The 22363-nt window shown below is 46.3% G+C and overlaps 1 protein-coding gene and 1 long non-coding RNA gene across 4 annotated transcripts in view; one reads left to right on the top strand and one right to left on the bottom strand.

Annotated features, from left to right (window-relative positions):
* LOC127600698 (uncharacterized) overlaps positions 1–3734 on the top strand; it is a 135198-nt gene extending 131464 nt beyond the window's left edge. The window contains exon 2 of the long non-coding RNA XR_007962402.1: positions 1854–3734. This is a non-coding gene — a long non-coding RNA (uncharacterized LOC127600698). The remainder of the gene's footprint in view (positions 1–1853) is intronic.
* The window catches only part of LOC127600535 (CUGBP Elav-like family member 3), a 37611-nt gene extending 15551 nt beyond the window's left edge, over positions 1–22060 (bottom strand). The window contains exons 1-4 of one of the 3 annotated variants that reach the window (XM_052065191.1): positions 21483–22060; positions 21235–21273; positions 19195–19440; positions 16521–16603 (exon numbers count right to left, since the gene is read on the bottom strand). In XM_052065191.1, coding sequence (XP_051921151.1) covers positions 16521–16603; positions 19195–19339 — 228 coding nt within the window. In that variant the 5' untranslated portion in view covers positions 19340–19440; positions 21235–21273; positions 21483–22060. Of the gene's footprint in view, positions 1–16520; positions 16604–17173; positions 17233–19194; positions 19441–21234; positions 21274–21482 lie in introns of those variants that run through there. The other 2 variants (XM_052065192.1, XM_052065193.1) reach the window with 2 other exon arrangements.
* Between the last annotated feature and the right edge of the window lie 303 nt (positions 22061–22363).

Below are 22363 nucleotides of genomic sequence, written 5' to 3'. Positions count from 1 at the left end.
GGTGCGATGGATAGGGAATTGGTATGTGAGCAGTGGCGTGTGGACGCATGGGGAAACGATGCGATATATGATGGCCACTCAAGAGCTGGCTGGCGCGTCCTCACACGTACACGCATGAGTGAGGCCCTGCATGCAAACGCGGCCTCCATTTGCATGCTGCGCCGCCAACAAATAATTCAAAAAAAGAAGAAGAAAAAAAAAACACGCTGGCAAGAGACAGTCACTCACACGGTCCCCACTTTTGCCCTCCCGTTGTATTTGCACATCCTCTACACATACAGTTAATCTCACTGCCTTCAGTAATGCAGGGAGGGGATTGTGCCAGGATTAGCGGATATTAAATCCTCGGATTATCCAATCAAATCGTATTCTACTCCCCCCTCCCCTCCCCCTCCTGCCTACGCAAAATCAGCGGAACGAACCATTGCCCCATATCCAGAGAGGAGGGGGACCGTGCCCCCGTGTGTGTGTGTGTGTGTGTGTGTGTGTGTGTGTACTTGAGCTATTTGGAACACGCGTGGATTAAATTACAGTGTTAAATCATTTATGTATTTACATTCATTGTGCTTTGCTATGAAAACGCTGGGGGGCAATCTCCCCCCGCAAAAAAAAAAAAATGAATGATGAGACTGATTATAGCGCACAGCATGAGAAGATACAATTATTTTTGTGCATATGTTAAGTACACAGACCACACACACCCCCCCCCCCCCCACACACACTTTCACATGTCCTTTTAGCAGAAGTATTTTGATCCTCTAGGATTTTTGCCTCGTCCCCACTTCCGAGCCGAGAGCCTCCCAAAATCTCTGCCTGATGGTGCCACACCGCATGCTAGCCCCGCATTTTCTTTTCCCAGCCGTTTTTCTCTCTCTCTCTCTTTCTTTCCGTCCCACAATTACCTCCTCCTCTTCCTCCTCCTCATCTTCTTCTTCTCCCGCTCATTTCCTCGCCGTGATTGCGAGCGTGCCCAGTAGCCAGACAAATTCATTATGTGGGGAGTCATGTGAATTGGACGAAACCGAAATCAGGCCCGGGCAGCCGACCGCGTCGTCTGCCTGTTTTTGTGTCACAACAACAGCAAACAGAATACAAAAAAAAAAAAAAAGAATCGAATAATGTCTCGGGAACAAATGCTGTTTTTTTTTTTTTTTTAACATTCACTCACCGACTATTTACGCGGGAACTCGTAAAAATACAAGCGTTTGTTTCTTTGCGTTCTACGAACGGATGCCGGATGTTTTTGGTGTTGTTGTTGTTGTTGTTTTTTTTTAATGATCCCCACCGGGAGCTGCAAAAACACTTGAAAGTCTTGCTAGTTTATGAGCATGTCGCTTTCACTCGTTTGTCCTTGTACTCAGCAGATATTCGGGTCGAGATTTTGAGGTAAATGGGAAGGGATCGTTACCTTGAGGGGTATACACAAAACAACAACCGAGTGTTGTATGATGACATTCACGAATGAACGTCCTCGGTTTTAGAAAACACGTTTGCTGGAGTGAGGACGTCGTGCTACTCGCTATTTCAGAAACTCACACTTTGAGGTCTGTTTTTCAAAGATGGCATTTTTTTTTTTTTGCCCTCCGTTGCGCAGTTGACCAAGTGGCCATAAGACCGTCTTGTTTTTGTTTGTTTGTTTTCATCTAAAAACATCTCTCGGTTATCCACGACCTACATCGGAGTTGCCAAAACGTCGGGGGAGGACCCAAAATGGGTCAATTATCACTTGCTTGCCTATTGTCTAGTTCAGTAGAGTGGTACCTCTACTTATGAACATCTCTTCATACACATTTTTCAAGTTACGAAAAATCTCAAAAGGGAAAGTTGCCTCTTGTTTCGAAAGAAATTTCAAGTTCCGAAAGGTAAAAATACAGTATGGCCCGCTACTCGCAGCTCCGAGTTTCCTGAACGCAACACGCTTATAGCTGCTCCGCCATTGGCTGTTACCGAGCATCATCCTGGCATCCCATTGGCTAAGTGGGACCTCCTTGTATCGGTTCTTTACGAAACGCCAGGCAAAAACCACTTCTGAGAGAGAACATGAACTAAAGAGGGCAACAAAAACAATAAGGACGCATTTAAAAGTTAGATGACCATCATTTTTATTCTTTGCTCTATTTCATTGTTTTTTTTTTTTACATGATGCCCAACTCTCATTTATTCATTCATTCATTCATTCATCTTCCGAGCCGCTTGATCCTCACTAGGGTCGCGGGGGGTGGCGGAGCCTATCCCAGCTGTCTTCGGGCAGTAGGCGGGGGACACCTGAATCGGTTGCCAGCCAATTGCAGGGCACACAGAAACGAACAACCATTCGCACTCACACTCACCTAGGGACAATTTAGAGAGTTCAATCAGCCTGCCACGCATGTTTTTGCAATGTGGGAGGAAACCGGAGCACCCGGAGAAAACCCACGCAGGCCCGGGGAGAACATGCAAACTCCACACAGGGAGCCCGGGGGAGCTGGAATCGAACCCGGTACCTCTGCACTGTGAAGCCGACGTGCTAACCACTGGTCTACCGAGCCACTACTCTCATTTATTGCGCAATAATCGAATCATAAGATGTATTTGTTACATATCTTGATGCATTTTTATGCTTTAGAAAACATTCACGTGTGAATTTTTGGTGGGGCTTGGAACGGATTAGGGCATTTACATTGAAAATGCGTCTTGACTTACAAAATTTTCTAGTGAAGAAATTTCTTCCACAACCAATAAGTAGAGGTACCGCAGTATGCTTGTTTATTCCACAATATACTCTCTTGGGGTCTATTTTGTATTTGTGTACTTCTATAAAGTATTTGTATTTATTTTGATACGTTGGCAAATTTCAACTTGCATTAGAATTGCTGTATTCCACTTGTTTTTTTTTCTTTTTTAAATCCATCCGCTGACCGTGTACTTGTCCGTTCACGGTGGAAGCCCATCGCCATTAGAGCGCGTGTTTGCGCCGAGATGCGGCATGCAACACGGCGTCCCCACGAAGCGTGCGGTGCGGGTGTTTACGCGGCTCCTTCACAGCTGGATGAAAAGCAAGGTAGAGCTGCTCGGCCCGCCGCTACTACCCCCCCCCCCCCAGCTCTTTCTCTCACTATCGCATTGGGCTTTGCATCCCCGGGTTACCTAGCAACCTGGCCTCTCGCTCAGCACTGTCGCTTGGCAACCGGGACCTGCTAGCATAATATAAACTCCCCCCTCCCTCTCTCACCCACACCCCCCCATCACTCTCCCCCACCATACTCACATCTCCTCTGTCTTCTCACGTCTGCTTTTCACACCTGAGGAGTAGGCGACAGAGCAGATTTTTTAATAATCTGGCTCATGCCCCTCCCCCCCTCAACACACACACACACACACACAATAATGCCGTGAAAGCACGCATAGAGCAGAACTAACCACCTTGTCGATTTGCCTAATATGAGTGTGTTTTTGTCAGAGCATCCTGCACGAGGCGCGCGGAGCACTCAGTGAAATTTGATCCTTTGGATTTAGCGCCGCATAATCCAACAGGACTATAGCGGATAAATGTTAGACCTTTGCACTTGGAGCTTCTTTCTATTTCGGGGGAGTCTAAGTCCTTTGGGAAATGAACCGGAGAATTAAAAAGGCTGCCTCAAATCCATACAAATTTATGATTGCAGGGGGGGAAGAAAAAAAAAACAGGAATGAGATTACATTCGGGGCAAAGCCGGTGACACATTTGGCAATTTTTGGAAGGGAAAAAAACAAAATAGAAAAAAAACGGAAAGAGAAAAAGTGCAGAATAATGTAACATTTCTAATCCTGTCATTCATTCATTCATTCATTCCCGAGCCGCTTGATCCTCACTAGGGTCGCGGGGGGTGCTGGAGCCTATCCCAGCTGTCTTCGTGCAGTAGGCGGGGGACACCCTGAATCGGTTGCCAGCCAATCGCAGGGCACACAGAAACGAACAACCATCCACGCTCACACTCACACCTAGGGACAATTTAGAGTGTTCAATCAGCCTGCCACGCATGTTTTTGGAATGTGGGAGGAAACCGGAGCACCCGGAGAAAACCCACGCAAGCCCGGGGAGAACATGCAAACTCCACACAGGGAGGCCGGAGCTGGAATCGAACCCGGTACCTCTGCACTGTGAAGCCCACGTGCTAACCACTGGACTACCGGGCCGCCTAATCCTGTCATGTTGCATTCAAATCATTTGGGAGACTGTAATTTCCTCTCGGGTGGTGTGCAATAATCTGATTGCAACATATATTTGTAACATATTTGGAGGCATTTTTGTGCTTTATAACATTTATGTCTGATTTTTGGGTTGGCTTGGAACGAATTAGGGCATTTACATGCAAAACACGTCTCTACTTACAAAACTTTCTTGCAGAACCAATTAATTTCTTTTAAAGTAGGGGCGCCACTGTATTTTGACAGGCCGACATTTCGGGGGCAATCTCGCCTCTAATATCAAAAGGGGAGCGGCACTCTCTTCTGCTTTGTCTCCCAACATCCGTGTACTGAGTTCTACTCAAAAGCAAGAAGGCAATTATCCTGACAGCGGGCTGAGAGAGATGACCTTAAGTGAAAGGGTCACAGCCCAGGTGCCACCCAAGTCCCGCCGTGGCCTTCCTGGTCTAATCACACGCCGGCGTAGTACACAAGCCACCGCCGGCTCTGACAGATGTCTTTGTCCCAAAGTGACAGAAGTGCGCCCAGACGTCACCCCCGCCAGCTCCGCCACCTCCCAGAGACCCCCCATTCTTACACGCACCACCCGCCTGGCCCTTCCTCCACGCTCATTATGGCAAACTTTTGTCTGTCTTCTTCCTTCTCGCGAACCCCGCCTTCCCCTGCTCCTCCCCGTCTCACCCGAACCCCCCCCTCGTGGTCTATTCATGCCAAACCTCTTCATGACCCACACTGCTCTTTATCCCCCACCTGCCCCCCCCCCCCCTTTCAATCAGATGAATTCACACGTTCCATTCACTCTTCCTTATATGGCCGTATACGTTTGCCTATGTGCGGATTTTAGCGTGTTAGCATCCGACAGATTTTGTTGGATTTGTAATCAAGCTGAAAATAATTTGGGGGTTTTCATTCAGGGCACTTTTTTTTTTTTTACATACAGATATTTTAATTTTGTTTTCAGAGGAGGTTTGTTTTAGTTTCGTTTTCACTATTTTTAGTCTTAGTTTTAGTTTTTTTCACTATTTTTAGTCTTAGTTTTAGTTTTTTTTTTTTTTTTTTTTTTTTTTAATACCTGTTATTTCGGACAAACGTATAACTGGTGAGTGAACAAAAAATTACCAAACGACTATTCGGCCTTCCTTCTTCTGTACGGCCGTGGAGTATTACAGCTGCCCGAAAAACGTTTTGAACCGAGAATGCTAAATTTAGCATCAACCCCAAAGGCTGATGTCTGAAATGAAATGATGAAAGAGGAGGATTTTTTTAGCTGTAATTATTCTATAGTTTTGTAAAATGGAGTTTGTTCGTTATTGTTTTGTTGTGGGGTTTTTTTTAAAGCCCCCCAGGAGCTGTAATAACCTCGATTGTAACACGCTACCTCGTACAAACATGGTCTTTCCATCAATGTAGTCAACCTCGTGACGGAGGGCGCACGTATAAAATCGGCGCGCGCATAAAAAGCGTGAATGTTATAGAAAGCGAGTCAAAAGGAGGGCGGGATGCTGCCTCTGCGATCCGTTTGGAGCTGAGCGCACTAAGCCTACTCCAGTGCAAATGCGGGGACCCTCAGACATCTGTCAAGGTTCCGGCTCTTTCTTTGAACGCTAGACGATGAACAGCAATGAGCCAAACTCATTCTATGCCGAAGAGAAGGAGAAAAAACAGCCAAACAAGGAGTCGAAAGCAAAGATTGAAGTCAGACTTTTTCGACAAAAAAAAGTCACAATATTCAGAGACAAAAAAAAAACTAACTAACAAAAAAAATAAAATAAGAAAACCCAAAGAACAGGGTGTAAGATTTTCGAATGTCAGGTCTCCAGAGAGGGAGAGAGCAGCTGCTGGTCTCAGACTGTTGGCTTTGGATTCATGGGGGTGGGGGGGGGGGGGGGGTGTTGGCTCATTAAAAGAGTGACTTTATTGTTTGCAAAATGATGGTTTTGTTTACATTTCCATTTAGATGACGTCTAAATTATTCTCAGGATATGAAACCTTCATATTGTCTCAGATTAGAGTGGCTGTCTTTACAGCAGCTCCTATATTTTGTTCTTCTACTTCTTCCTTTCATAACTATGCTGCTGGGAATTGGGAATTTCTCCTTTGTGAGACTAATAAAGGTTTTCTGATCTTATCGCATTACAACTTTCGTATTACAACTTTATATTACAGCTTTTCTTTTTTTTCAAATGAATTCCCTTCAACTTTGGCCGGCTGATTGCATTGTAACTCAACTGCTTTAGATGCGGACGCGCGGACCTAAGACCCTCGATGTAAACGAGGCCCGCGCGTGAGTGCCCGGAGCCAAACTCGTATTTTACCCGACGGACGCCGCCTGGTTTCACCTTTGACCTCCTTTCGACCTTGGCATCTGACAAGACGTACAACCGGGCAGGGCAAAAATCTGATCCTGCTAATCATGCAACCGCGATGAATTTATTTACAAGAGAGGCCGAGTTACAAGTGTTCCTTGCTGAGTGTATTCGTGCGTGCGTGTGTGCATACATGCTGGTGTGTGTGTGTGTGTGTGTGTGTGTGTATCCTAAAGAGCCAGGTGCTCTCTTGGGGTCATACTTTTATGAGGATTATGATTAGATTCTGCCTCATTTTTGTGGTGAAATATGAGGCGTGCCCTCTTTCTCTCTCTCTCTCTCTATGTTGCATGTACAAATCCACTCACACACACACACACACACACACACACACACACGCCAAAGACTTTTGTTTAAAACAAACAGACTAAATCCCTATCGGTCTTAGCTGTACACAAACCGCAAACGCCCCCCCCCCCCCCCCAGTCCCCCTACCCATCGCTTTGCAAGCCTCGTCTTCATCACAAACTCTGGCTCCGCCTCTTTCTCTCATCCCACAACACAAACACACACGCGTACACACATTTGATTCTACATTTGTCCCCCCTACTCCCTTCCCGTCCCACACACAGCGGAGATAAAAATAGAGAATCAGAACGAGGGAAGGGATGGGGGTGGGGGCAATACACATCACAAACCCCATCAGGCGGGGGAGAGATAGAGGCAGAGGAGGAGGAGGAGGAGGAGGAAGAGGAGAGTGAGAAAATGAAAGAGAGGAGGAAGCACGGTTGCGTTCTAATTTGAAAGTGCAGCAGTAAGCAGTGAAGGGGAATAGTAAACAGTGCTGCTGACCACATAAATATGCCGAATTAGCCCACAATTTTTTTTACCCTGGCAGATAATTGCTCATCATAGCTTCGGCCCGTCGGGAGGCCTCCTGCAGGGCATCTTTGATTCCCCACGGAAAAACACGCACAACTTTACACGCTCGGCGGAGGCCATAAGGCAAAGCTCCCCCCCGAGTTGAACGGTTTGAAACTCGGCGATAGTTCAGTCCTTCAGCTCGGTGAAGTAAGCCATGGTATCGAGTGTGTTTTAAGGAGCGTTCTGTGAAAAGATACTTTTTTAAAAACATACAGTAGCGTCATAATGAAATCTATGCAGGTTTTGTCGCGTTTTCTCATTCAACTGTGTGCAACTTGGCCACCTGGGGGCAGTCTGTGAACGACGGACGTACTCCACCGTGGCCTCAGCTCCTCTCTCGGCTTGTCAGTACAGCAATCACAGTTGTTCTTTGCGGAAGATAAAGAATATGTGCCTGGAGGTATTGCTATATTCTCTTTCTACGTGTGTTGCGCCGTTTGCATTCAACTCTGCGTTGATTCAAGGGTAAAAGGATGAGGATAGCGCACGCGGATGCTCATTTTTAGCCCGTGCGCGTATCCATGGATCACGTCTGGAAAAACTCAGAGGTCTCAGTAAATCAGTATAATACAGACATTTCACAGAGGTGAAAGGAAAATATGCCTGCGTGTGCCGTTTTGAATTGTGAATCTACCTTTGTTGCTGCACCGTTTGTGTTCACATTAGCGCCGGCTCAAATTCATCTTTTTTTGGAGTCAATTATCTTGTCGATCATCGATTAGTTAGGGAATCACCCCCACACCCACCACCCCACTGTACAACATCCCCGTGGCATACATTTTTGTTCTGACCGATTTTTGCAGTCGATACAGCCGAGTCGGTCCACTTTTTTTTTCCCCAGCCCTCGATACCACTTGTTTTCAGACCCATACCAGTACGAGTATTTCGTCCCAATAAGCTACCCGTCAACGGTTCTCCCCTAATTATAAATCCTCGACATAGGTGCGATCATTTTCCCCGTCAATGACATTTCCATTCTTTATTGTCATTATATTTAAATACACAAGATTTATTTGTCTTTGTGTTTCATGTTTGTTTTGAGAGGCAACTTCATCTGGGAGCGGCAATAAAACAACTTTTTTTTTTTCTCTCAACTGTTTTACTCACAACCTGCTCAACTGCAACTTGTTGTCCGGTTCACCGCCGGCCTATCTTGTAAACATGCGCGCTACTCTGAAAGTTGCTCTGTGATTAGCCTGGAACAAATCCAATCACTCCACATGATTTATCAATTTGTTTTTAAGAATGTAAACAACTCGGAAGACAAACCGGCACATGTCATCATTTATCACTTCCTTGAGGGATTTCGATGAGCCCACCAAATAAAAAAAACACATCGGCGACAGAACGGCGATGCCCGCAGCTATCCGGGCTCGTCCTCCCGCAAGCTCGCCTCGAACTCCTTACAAGGTAACCGCTCGAGAATTGCGCCACGACATACGGGGTTGAATCGATATCATCAAATACAAAGTGGATATTTTCACAAGTGCATTGATGCGCTGTCATAATGATGCGTGTTCATAATTTAGCACGCATCCAGTGTGTCATGGACATGTGTGTGTGTGTGTGTGTGTGTGTGTGTGTACATAGCCTAGGCTCTAATTAAAGAACAGAGCTCCCCGGATAGCAGCGAGGCATGACAGCACACACCTGCTAAGCTGCTTATCACACTTTAATTTCACCTATACTAAGATGCGGGGGGAAGTCAGCGTGACCAAGCCAATACCGCTTGTTTGGATGTGCGATTGTGTAGCAAGTCTGAAGTGGAACAAAGATGAGCGGAGTGATAACGGGCCGGGTGAGGGAGGGGGGAGCACATTTAAATGGCGAGAGAGGGCGAGAGAGAGAGAGAGAGAGATCAACGGCGGAGAACAAAAGGGAGAGATAAGGCAAAGATTACAGAGGAAATACAGCAGCTGTAGCCTGGCAAAGATCGAGATGAGGAGAGCGGAGAGAGCCAGCTGGAGAGGCGGGGGGAAAAAGCTAAAGAAGTCACGTGCTAAGCCGACTTCCTTTGCGCGGTTTTCGGGCGGCGGCCGTGCGAGCGTGTATGCAAAGTGAACGCCACTCGTGAGCGAGTGTCACTTCTGGTGAGCGCCACTCCACTCGAAAGCGCTACGGGACAAAGTCGCACTTGTTCCGTGACGTAGAAAGGAGAGAATAGGCATGGCGTTGTTTGGGTCTGTCGAATACGGAAGAGCTCTATAACTCAACGTAGAATGAATAAGTGTTTTGAAAGGACTGAATATATATTTTGTGCGTTTTCCTCACACAGACAACACTGTCAAATCAATGGAATGGAAATTAAAAATGATTTCGCCCGATGCATCCAAAACAAAAATATTTGGGTTTTATAACAAAAATGTTATTCTGTAAGAATGTGTTTTAGAACAACAGAGTCGTGAACTTACTTAAATAGAAGGTTAAGAATTAAACAGTTAAGATGTGGTAACGTCGCCCCCTTTTATAAAAATAATAAGATATCCTTTATTCGTCCCACACTGGGGAAATTTACAGCCTCCAGCAGCAAGAATGTATGTAGAAAGAAGAAAGATTTTTCAATTAAATGCAATATGAACACAAAATGGATAAATCGCAGTACTATTTACAATTTTCCATCACATCATTTAATTATTATTATTATTATGATTGTTATTTTTTATTCATCAGCCTGACAGCAGTCGGTAGGAACGAGCGTCGGTATCTCTCCTTCTTGCAGCGCGGGTGTAACAGTCTCTGGCTGAAGGAGCTACCAAGTGTTTTCAGAGAGGATAAAGAAGATATGCCGGCGAGTATTGCAATATGTGTCTACAAGTGTTGCCGCACTGCTTGTGTTCTTTTACTTTTTAAATGGCGAGCGTTTCGTAGTGGACTTGTAACCAGAAACTTGATAAGCTGTCCCTGAAAGGGTAAAAAAAAAAAAATTAAAAACACGTATGTAGTAAATAAATATACAGCAAGTCAATGTATGAACAACACTTCTAAAGTTCCATTCAAGGAGCAAGATGTCAAAGGTTATAGGTGAGCCTGTCGTCAACAAACTCAAAGCAGGGGCGGGGAGCCGCTCTCTGAGCTGTAAAACTTTCCAAGCATGAGAAGGACAAAACATCCCCTTCGATTCTTTGGGACGAATGGGAACCTAACGGTTTTGCTTTTTGGGCTTTGTTCTGATTTTGAGACCACTTTCATTGAAATCAGAAGAACGCGTTTGCTGAAATTGTTGTTATTTGAACACGGTTTGAGGTCCAAATGTGGACTTATAAGAGCCCGATATACATGAGATCTTTTTTATATCCAAGAGGAGATATCGCTGTTGCATCAAATACGGCAAAACACGTCCCGGGTCTCAACTTGCAGCCACCGCGCCTGATAAAATCTCCCCCGTGTGCTTTGATTTCCTTGGAAGTAAGTAAACAGAAGCTGCAGGATGTTGACCATCTGTCCATCTGCGCTTTTCTTATTCTCTCTTTTCCCAGCCTGGTTCGAACGGATCCGTCATCGAACGGCACATCGACCCGCCAATCCGGATGCTCTTCACTTGACATGCCACCAGCGCGTCCAATTTACAAGACGCACGCAGGCACACGCACTCTCAGCCCCCCCCCCCGTCGTCCCACGATGAGTGCGGGATCCGACTATGAAAATGAGTTTGCGAGAAACTAATCACGCGGCTTAACAAGTGGAGCCGCGGAAGGAGAGGAGGGTGTGGGCGGTGTGAAACGGTCAAAAGGGTCAACTAATCAAGAGGAGGGGAAATGAAACGAAGGGTGCGAGGGTGTGGGGGGGGGGTGGAGGGGGGGCGTAAAAACGGCGACGTCGAGAGGAAGACTTAGGGAGAAGGGTCGCCGTAAATGACTGTGAAATGAGAATCCGAGGAGGATGAGCCAGTGCCCAACCAGGAGGGGGGCAGGGGGGGGAAAGGACATTAAGGGGAAAAAAGGCGCATGAAGGGATACCACGGAGATAGTTGAAAGCAGCGAAAGGGACGCTAGTGAGCAGAATATTCAGTCATATTGCGCTCACATAAAGGCAGCAGTTGAAGAGAGGACAGAGGGGATGTGGGGGGGGGGGGTTTGAATGGAAAAGGAGATAAAAGGGAAAGCAGAGAGGGCTGAATGAGGACGAGATGAAAAGGACGCGACAGAGGGATGGTAGGTGAAGACGAGGATAAATGGTCTCCATCCGGTCGGAGGGGTTGTACAAAAAAAGGTGACAGCAAGTCACGGCAGATAGAACGAGAGGTGTCACCCCTGGCGGCGTCACGCTAACCTGGTACCTTGGGCTTCAGGTGCTTTGCTGAAACTAGGTTGGAATATCCACCACCGCCCCCCCAAAAAATAAAATAAAAATAAAAGCCCATCCCTTGTTGGCCAAGAACTGGGTGTAAGACGAAAAAACTATGACAGAGCAAAGGGACATTAGGAAGCTACAGGTAGAATTAGCAACATTTCCACTTGACGGGTAATTTAATCCCGTCCTTTTCACATTTTTTACTTGCTTATACGTTCCAAAATGTTAGAGCCAAAAGGAAATTTGGGTTAAATTATAAATGCAGCCTTTTGAATAATTAGAATTTAATAGATGCAAGGCGTTTGGTTTATATTTGATATTTTATTTAGAACAAATTTATTAAGAACATCGAAGTATCTGGGCTCCATTGGTTGTCCTGTTTTTAGTCTGTTAAGAGGCTAGATTTATGTAAACATCATTAGGAAGACAGTAGGGCATGGAGCAACACCTTTTTTTGACCGTACTTCGTGTTTGCTTATTTCGTACTTCGTGTTTGCTTAACGATGGCGGCCTAGTGTATACCTTGTTGTCGCCGTGGAAAGGAAAAGCCCGTCGAAGAAAAGCACGAGTCAAAAACCTACATGCCCTGCTGACGTAGCGACAAAAGGATAGTAAGTTGCCGCTACAAAAAACATAAAACTACAAACTCAATTGAACACACCGTTTTGAACAAGTCATGCTATCAACGTAGCATCCACGGCTAACGTTAGCTCGTTCCCGGAGCTAATAATAGCGTGGCATCACTAGCGCCGCTATTTTATCAAAGCTGGTTGCGCTTCAGCGAAAGTAAGGCGACTTTCGAAAGCTCTTTAACCTTTGATGTTCAAATAGAGTTTGGATTGTTCACATTTGAGTCGCGTTTGAGGTCTCGCCTTCCTGTTCGTGATACATTTCATGATGGTGAATCTTCTTGTCTGTTTTTTTTTTTTTGACAGGTGATCTAATAAATTTAAGCACTCACTGCACATGATATTTGTACTCCCACCCACCGCCCCCGCAAAAAAATATATATATTTAACTGTATCTTGTCACTGAAAGCGGACACAGCCATACTACTCACAACGGTGATCAACAGGCCTCCATTTTGTCATAAAATGGACAAAGTTTGTTTACGTGCCGGGCAAAATGGCGCATAATCATCATTCTAATAAATTCAACGTGTCGCGCGTATCACGAGGGAGAGAAAGGTCAGCGGATGAGTCAAAGGAGGCGGGGGGACGGGGGGGGCAGCGGCAGACAGTCAGGAAACATAAAGGTCAGCCCCCCCCCCTCAAAGCGCCCCTAATTGGATTAATGCCACACTTCACCTGCTGCGTTTGCACGCGTGAAATCATGACATGATTACAACTCGACGTGTGTGTACATATATCACAGTTGCGGAATCTCTAAAGTACTGGGGTGGAGAATGCAAAAGCGCATTTTGTGAGGAACTTGAGACAATTTGATCAGTATTTCCATGTACTATGTAAGAAACAGTGGGACCTCTACTTAGGAAATTAATTAGTTCTGGAAAAAATGTCTTAACTAGAAAATTTTGTAAGTAGAGACGTGTTTTGCATGTAAATGCCCTAATTCGTTCCAAGCCCCACCAAAATTCTGACATAAATGTTTCCTACAGCATAATGCATCAAAATACGGAACAAATACATGTTACATGTTATTATTGGCACAATAAATGAGAGTTGTACATTATGTAAAAAAAACAAAGTAAAGAGTAAAGAATAAAAATGATGGTCATTTAACTTTGAACTGCATCTTCATCGTTTTTTTGCCGTGTTTAGTTCATGTCGTCTCTCAGAAGTGCTTTTTACCTGCCGTTTTGTAAAGAACCGATCCTAGAACGTTTGCTTTTGTCGGGTTTTAATAATCCTTCGAAAATGTCCAAGGCAAACATCCGCAAACCGTGAGCGATCGCCGGACTGGTGAACACCTTTTCGGGGTTGATTCACATTTACGTAAAACTATCGGAACGCCTCATGACCCGAGGGGCGAACGACATGAACGGTGCGTAGACACATTCTATCTACGAAACACAGACACACGGTAGAGGTCCTTCTCAGCCAATGGCATGCCAGGAAGATGCTAGGTAATAGCCAATGGCAGAGCAGCTAGAAGTATGATACCTTCAGGAAACTCCAAACTGTGTTTTTTACCTTTCATAACTTGAAATTTCTTTCATACCAAGTGGCAATATTTTCATTGAGGCGTTTGGTAACTTGAAAATTACGTATGAAGAGACGTTCATAAGTAGAGTGTGTGTACCTTGGCTCAAAAGTCCCGCCTCTCGCTCACTGTCAGCTGCGATAGTTTCCCGGTAACCCACGACCTCAAATGAGTGCCGAAAAAAAATGGATGGACGGGTTGACTATTTTGTATTTTTGACATTTGGAACCCCCCCGCTGTACAATAAGCAGGGATGACATTATCGACGTGAATATTCCCCCCCTTGCCCACAAGGGCGTTCTATCGCCACTCCAACCACTATGCCAGCGAGATCTTATCGGTACACTTGCCTGCAGACAAGTTGCGGGAAGCCAAACTCCGATTAGCGGTGGAAGGACTCAGCCAAAATGAGATTGAGGGCGGCTCGGCGATCCTAAATGCACGTCGGCCAGCCATCCTCTCCTCTTAAGAGTTTGCGATAAGGGAGGAGGATGCCATTTCCATGTCACCTATCTCTGTTTTCCACTTCCCGCTCGCAGCGCCGGGAGCCCCGGGGGGGGGGGGGGGGGGGGGGGGGAAGAGGTAAAAATAATGCAAACTATTTCAAACGGTTAGCGTAAAATCCCTTTTTAAGCGCTCGGGAAATCAGGTCAGAGAGAAGAGGCGAGGGGCGGGCGGGGGGGGGGGGGGTGGAAAAGCGGCGAGGGAGTGACAGAGCAGTACAGCGTATGAGACAGTCACAGAGTTCCATCCATAATGAACGGCGGTCCTCGGCCCGCTCAGCCGCGCCAACACGATGCCTCACCAGAGAGCGAGCGAGACAAAGGGGGGGCGGCGGGGGGGGGACGGCCACATTAATTACACACGCTCTCCAGGCGGCAGCTATCACTGCGGGCTAAACGCCTGAGATGGACCGACGGAGAGCGATGGCAACATGGAGATGATGATGATGATGCGTAAGCCGACGCCCCCTAGCCCCCCACCCCCGGGAGAGCGAATGTTTGTCCTTAGCAGCACGATGCCTGCTGGCTTGCCCACTTATGTCACGCTCTTATCAACGGCAGCTCAACTTTCAGGAGCGCGCACGCACTCAGGTAGACTTCTTTGATCAGCAGAATGCAACGACGGGCCGTTTGGGAAGTGCGATCGACATATCGGCAGATAATCGATTGACAAACAGGCACCAACTATTTTGGCCATCGAATGGTTTGCCGCTGTTGTTTACATTGCGCAGATCCTCCGATTTCAGCTTCTCTGTGACCTCATGAATGCAGCTGCCATATTAGGAGATACGTTCAATTGGGTGTGAGAACCCCTTTAAATGGCTGGATTGCGTAAAACCTCGTTAGTGAAATGAACGCAACTTTCGTGGAGTTTTCACTAAGCTAGTGCACTTTTTTTTGGGAATCCTCAGTTTTACATCCATCCATCCATTTTCCGAACCGCTTATCCTCACAGGGTTCACGGGGAGTGCTGGAGCCTATCCCAGCCGTCTTTGGGCAGTAGGCGGGGGACACCCTGAACCGGTTGCCAGCCAATCGCAGGGCACACATAGACGAACAACCATCCACGCTCACACTCACACCTAGGGACAATTTAGAGTGTTCAATCAGCCTGCCATGCATGTTTTTGGAATGTGGGAGGAAACCTGAGCACCCGGAGAAAACCCACAAATCAACTTCTTGCATCCAGATCAAACAAAGACAAAATGGTCTATTGTCCGCCCTTTGAAGACAAAATCAAAGTTTCACTCTGGTGCAAAAGGCAAAATTACGGAATAAAAGAAAAAAATAATTTAAAAAAAGAAAAAATTTTGGGCGGCCCGGTAGTCCAGTGGTTAGCACGTCGGCTTCACAGTGCAGAGGTACCGGGTTCGATTCCAGCTCCGGCCTCCCTGTGTGGAGTTTGCATGTTCTCCCCGGGCCTGCGTGGGTTTTCTCCGGGTGCTCCGGTTTCCTCCCACATTCCAAAAAACATGCGTGGCAGGCTGATTGTCCACTCTAAATTGTCCCTCGGTGTGAGTGTGAGTGCGAATGGTTGTTCGTTTCTGTGTGCCCTGCGATTGGCTGGCAACCGATTCAGGGTGTCCCTCGCCTACTGCCCGGAGACGGCTGGGATGGGCTCCCGCGACCCTAGTGAGGATCAAGCGGTACGGAAGATGAATGAATGAATGAATGAAAAAATTTTGCGCAATATTGCGCAACATCCAAATTCATACATTCAACCACTCAAACACCAAACCAGCACATCCACGTAAATAAATCTCCAACCACATTATGAAACTCTCCATAAGTATCGACACTTTACAGAGCTCCGGCACACGACCGGAGACAAACAAATTTTGTACCCAATAATCCCGTGTACCATTTGGGCACTGTTGCGCCATCTTGAATTCATCCATGACGCAATTTCATTCCACAATCAAAAATGATCTACGGGTTCACTCCTTGTATGTTTTTTTTCCCCTTTAATCAAGAAGTTCCTCTCAGTTCATCACGACCAACTTTGTTGGAAGAGCTTCCGAACAAAGTCCGAGGAGCCTATGATGATGATGATAATAATAATTTACATGAGCCCCTTTCAAATCCCGAACTTGTCTATCGCCGTACAACGATTGTAGCGTGTGCACATGAAGGGTGCCCGGGTGTGGAGCGTGTGATGCGGACTTACCCCCGGTAGTGTTTTCTGCTCGTGAAGGGCGCTCTGGGCTTTCAGCGCAGACTCCCTCGCACAGTACGTCAGAAATGCACATCCTGTCACAAAGACAACCAGTGAGGAGAGCGAGAAGGGAGGCTCGGTCAAGTGTAGTAGTGGCTCAGGAGGGAGGCTCAAATATTCATCGCTCTCCGTCGGAGTCTCTGTATCAAACCCCCCCCCCCCCCTACCCCCACCCCCTACCCGCCCCCATTTCAAAAGGAAGACCACCATTTCAAATCTTTGAATGACTTGGACTGATTTTCTCTCCCTGATGACTTGTCAGCTGCCAAGGTTTATTGTGCAAAGGGGGGGGTCGGGGGGGTTTACAGATATGAATATTCATGCACTGCAACGATACCTAACACCACCATGATGATGCACTTGAGAGCAGAGGACACTCCACACGGGCACGTCACAGTTCAGAACGGCACGCCACGAGTCAGCACACACGACAGCACCACAAGGCGTGTGCGCGAGGGCTAAACAAGGCCTCGCCGGCGCCGCACACTCACTCAGGTCTACGCCGGCCGCAAATACCAACCACTTGGCATGCCTCACGATCACTCCAAATACACCCCCCCCCCCCCCGCCCCCAACCCACCCGCTGCTTGCCTATGAGTCTGTACCTGCGTCTGTGTGTGTGAGGGAGGCTGGCCGGAGCCGTTTACTACACCTGTCACCAGCACTAAGACAACAAGATTAGCAGCAGGTTAGCATCCCGGTAAGAGGCTGATGAAGTTACGTATGTCAAAAAAGGAAAACAAGACGCCATGATTAGGACAAGGACGATCACAAAGGGCTGCGGGTAGATGGGAGGGGGGGAGACGTCACAGATGACAGCGGAAGCCCCAAAGTGGAACTTGCTGGAACAGGCTCGCTCGAAACGTCACCTGACCTGAGCCAGCTAGCATCGCGTCGGTGGAGTGAATCGGCTAATCGTGGATAGTTGGCGAAACGTATTCGTAATCCGAAAGGGGATTCGTTTAATCATAACTTTTTTTTTTTTCTCGTGTTAAAATGGATTAATCGCATTTGATTAATTCATTCATTCATTCATTCATCTTCCGAGCCGCTTGATCCTCACTCGGGTCGCGGGTGGTGCTGGAGCCTATCCCAGCTGTCTTCGGGCAGTAGGCGGGTGACACCCCGAATTGGTTGCCAGCCAATCGCAGGGCACACAGAGACGAACAACCATCCACGCTCACATTCACACCTAGGGACAATTTAGAGCGTCCAATCAGCCTGCCATGCATGTTTTTGGAATGTGGGAGGAAACCGGAGCACCCGGAGAAAACCCACGCAGGCCCGGGGAGAACATGCAAACTCCACACAGGGAGGCCGGAGCTGGAATCGAACCCGGTACCTCTGCACTGTGAAGCCGACGTGCTAACCACTGGACTACCGGGTCGCGCATTTGATTAATCTTGTCCAAAAACTTTTCAACAGCTTATCTCCCGCTTAAAAACAAAAACAAGAGACAAGAACCGAACGATTTTACGTAGGACATCGGAAATGCTGGACGACAATCACAGAGTCGACCGCGCTCAACGACGACAACAAAGATGATGTGAACGGGCGCCGGGACTTTGTTGACGTTTTTCAGGGACAAAAGTTCATTTTTGTTTGAAAAGCAGAAAGTTTTCTCCGTGTTCTGTTCAGCGACAATTTGGTTGCTACGTTATTCATCAAAACCCCCGAGGGAAATATTTTGGCTGAATTCATTGATGTTAAATTGTTGAACATTTGATGAAAATATCTCAGTGGTGGTGTCCAAAAGGCAAGTTTTTAATGATGTCATTTCCTCAAAGGAAGAAAACGGATTTGATGAAGGACAAAAACGACTTGCAACTTCTTTTACTTTATTAGCTACCAACTCGCAGTTTTTTTACTTTCCGTTCTCGTCACAAAAATATCTGACGCCAAGTCTTTGATTTGGATCTTCCTGCGACTGCTGGAGTCCATCTGCTCGCCACGTTTGACATTCAGAGTGACGCCGCCAAAAAAAAAAGCTCATCGCGCTCACCCGTACTCCAAAGCTCACGTGACGCTTACATCTGACGCCACGTCAGTGCCGGATTTGATTTCACACGTGTGTCACTGTTAATATTAAGAAACCAAACGTGACGTGTTCCACTTTGGAGGTTCTACTGTAAGTTAACAGGGGACAACATGCACACACACACACACACACACACACACACACACACACACACACACACACACACAAGCATCTCACGGTCCATCTCATTGCTTTTAAGAGGAGCTTACTGTGGCCGAGAGGATTCTCAAAACAGCAGATTCTTCCTCTTCTATCACACAGGCTTACAGGCCCATTACACTGATTGGCGCATACAGTCTAATCTGCTTCATAACACACACGCACACACACACACACACACACACACACACACACACACGCGCACAAAAGAGCCCCTCCGACAGTGTGCATTTGCCACAGTTTGCCTGGCGTATGTTTAGATTGAATTTGGACATGACGTCTTTTAAGGAAGAAAGGGCAAAGGGGTGTTCAGCGTTTTCTCGCCGTCGCGCTTGGCGGAAGCTAAAAAAAAAAGGAGGTGTCGCAGGTTTCCGTGGCGACGTCTATCTGCGAGCGCAATCCACGTGCCGGCGCGACGGCGGCGCTCACCTTTGTGCATGCCGGTGTATTTGTCCTTGATGACGGTGAGCTCGTAGATTTTGCCAAACTGCTCAAAAATGGGCTTGAGGTCCTTCTCCTCCAGGTTGCGGGGAATCTGGCCCACAAATAGCTTGATGGCGTCGGCTTCCTTCATCGGGGCGGGGGTTGTGGGAGGGGGGCGCGGTGGCCGAGGACCAAACAATTGAGAGGCAGGTATCCCCCCCAAAGTGGAGGAGTGGTTGGCACTTGCCGGATCTAAATGATGGAAAACAACAAAAGTTAGGACGCTCGTGGGTGTCCCGAGTTTAGCTTGGGGGGCTATTTGCAGCCCACAGTTTTGCCCCCCCCCCACCACTCCACCCTTTGATACTCTTATGCTCCCGCGGTGTAATCCGGTCATACATTTGAACGCGATGAAGAAACTTTAGCATTATACTGAAAAGAAATAGATAAGATAAGATAAGATAAGATAAGATAAGATATTCTTTATTCGTCCCACAATGGGGAAATTTAAATAAATGGAGGATTCTTAAATGTTTGCATACTTGAACGCCAAAATATTACTGAATTGAACACAAATAAAATTGACAGCGTTTCGCCGGCCACAAAGCATAATTGCAGAACATAAAAGTTTGTTTTCAATTTTGGGGGGAAAACGAGGCAAAAAGTATTTTTAGAACACACATTACTATTTTTTTTTAAATTGATACTGTAACATAAACTTTGAACAACTGAACGAGTAAGCGCAAAGGAAAAAGACCCAATTTAAAAAAAAATGTGCCTTCGAAAAATTGTTGTTTCTTGTTTTCCCCAAAAATTGAAAAAAGACAATTATGCTGTTTTATTATAGTATTAAAATGAGCATTGTACATAGTTGAGTGCCGTCCAGTTTCATTTAACTTTTAAACCCAGTAGCTTCAATATTTCCGATTTTTTTTTTAAGGAAGGAAAAAAAAATTCATTTAATTCTTAATTGCATCTTTAAGTCCATTTTTTTCCTCCTGTAATTACGATCAGTGTTAATGTTCAAACTGTGAATGATGTTAAAGTGGCTTCCACTATAAATAGCAGCACATGAAACATACATATATTTGTTTAAAAAAAATTCGAGGGCTAAACCGGGCCCTAGCGGTTTGCTGTACTTTCATGTCGTCATGATGATGAGCCAAGAATTTTTCCAGATGCTACTTCCTGACAAATGGCAGAGAGCCACGGAAATAAGAGAAGCTGTCACACCACTACTTTTCACCTGTCATCTCGAACAAGGTACCGCCTTTTTTTTTTTAAATATATATACCGCTTGACTTCATTCCCACTAGAAAAAGTGATTCAATGGTCAATTTAGATCCTGACTGGATGGTTGGGGAAACCCTGTGAAAAACTGGGGGGGAAAAAAATAATAATTGTTTCTCAAAGTGAGTTTCGCCAACAACTACTTTTGAATCGAATAAGCACGGCGAGAACATCTGCCTGACATTCAAGAGGTTCAGACTTTTGGCCCTTCCTTTGTGACTAGCACTTCAACACCGGAGGCCCCCCCCCCCCCCCCACCTGACCCCCCCAAGGCTGTACGCTCAGCATCTTGCTGGATTCCCGATACAGCCACGACAGCAAGGCCATCTATTACAAAGAAGAGTGTGTTTTTTGTTGTTGTTATTCCTTTCCTACATTGCAACTAGCTTTAGCATGTTACAAAAATCGAACACGGATTTTTAAAAAAATTAAGTTTGCATACAGGGACTTGGGCTTGTAAGAAAAATGTCTAAATATATTCCACGAGTGTTTATCATATTTTATTTTTAGGCGCACGTTTATAGTACCGAAACGATCTATAAAGCTTGAAAATAAACACGATTGAGTCGCGATTGTGTGTGTGTGTGTGCGCGCGCATCTGATGACAAAGAGGCTAAGCGCAGCTTCTGCTGAACAATTATGCAAATGTTAATGAGCCAATCAAAAAACAATAATGGCACTCTTTCCCTTTCGATCAAAAGAACATGAATGGGACTTGGTGGGGGTGGGTGCTAAGCGTGTGGGTGCGTGTGTTACCTTTTTTTTTTCCCGTGGAGAAAGCGGCCGTGGGGATGCCTACAAGTGCAGAAAGGAGAACAACATGATTGTATAGGACGGGCTTCTTTGTTTAGGCAGCTGGAGGTTACAACACGGATGTCATAAGGGGGGCTCCCTTTGCTCTTTGTCCGACCGCCCCCTTCCTTTCCCTCCCTCCCTGTGTACGTAGACACACACACACATACACACACACAGGGGAGGAAAAAAAACATGTTTCAAAGTCTTACCTCTCGCAGGTGAAGCTTGTCACACAGCCAAAAAAGAGTGATGCTCGTCTGGTCGTCGTCCTCTGTGTGAGCGTGTTCGTGTGTGTCCCTTCCTCTCGTACGGTGGATGCTCTTCTTTCCTTTGTGCCTCCTCCTCGGATACTACAAGTTGTGTCTTTACGATAAATAAAGAATTAAGCCCAGAGGAACACTATTCTTAGCAACTAATGGTTTCAAGTGACATACACTTGAGAGGAACTCACGAGGAAAAACAAACAAACAAATAAAAAAGAAAACCGCCGACTTCCTCGAGCTAGCTTGTTTTCACTTTGACGACGTGATGATGACAAACTAAATGGCGGGCGAAAAGGCTTAATTGCTGTTGTCCGTGAAAAGAAAATAGGAGAAAAAAAAGCGGGCTTCTCTCTTCTTCTTTGTCGTGACTGTTCCGCGCTGTTCTGGCTTAGTTTTGCTGTTGCGGTTTTTTTTTGTTTTGTTTGTTTGTTCGTTTAGTTTTTAGGATAAAAAATGTGTCGCACGCGTGTTTGCTTGCGTCTTCCCTGTCCGATGACTGCCTTCGCTTTGCTTTCACATCCTCGTGCAGCTTCTTTGCTCTCCCCTCCACCTGCCCCTCCCCCTACTCGTGACGTGTCTCGGGAACCGTCTACAAATAGCATAAACGTTTACACAAAATACACGGACCCAGGATCATTACAACCCTCACTTCCCCACAAACAAACAATATAACATAAAACCAAGTGACATTTCTATCTAAATAATACTAAATAAATACCTGTCAAAAATGTTTTTGGTCAATTTGCGGGTTGAAATTTGTAGATGTTGCCTTGGTGTCGACGCCTATTGTTCTTGCCTGGAGCCCTGGCCTTGGTGCTGAAACGAGA

The sequence above is a fragment of the Hippocampus zosterae genome, chromosome 5 (genome assembly GCF_025434085.1).
Source record: "Hippocampus zosterae strain Florida chromosome 5, ASM2543408v3, whole genome shotgun sequence".
Classification (NCBI taxonomy): domain Eukaryota; kingdom Metazoa; phylum Chordata; class Actinopteri; order Syngnathiformes; family Syngnathidae; genus Hippocampus; species Hippocampus zosterae.
Note: the sequence above shows the minus strand (reverse complement) of the source record. Positions and strands in the feature narration are given on the sequence as shown.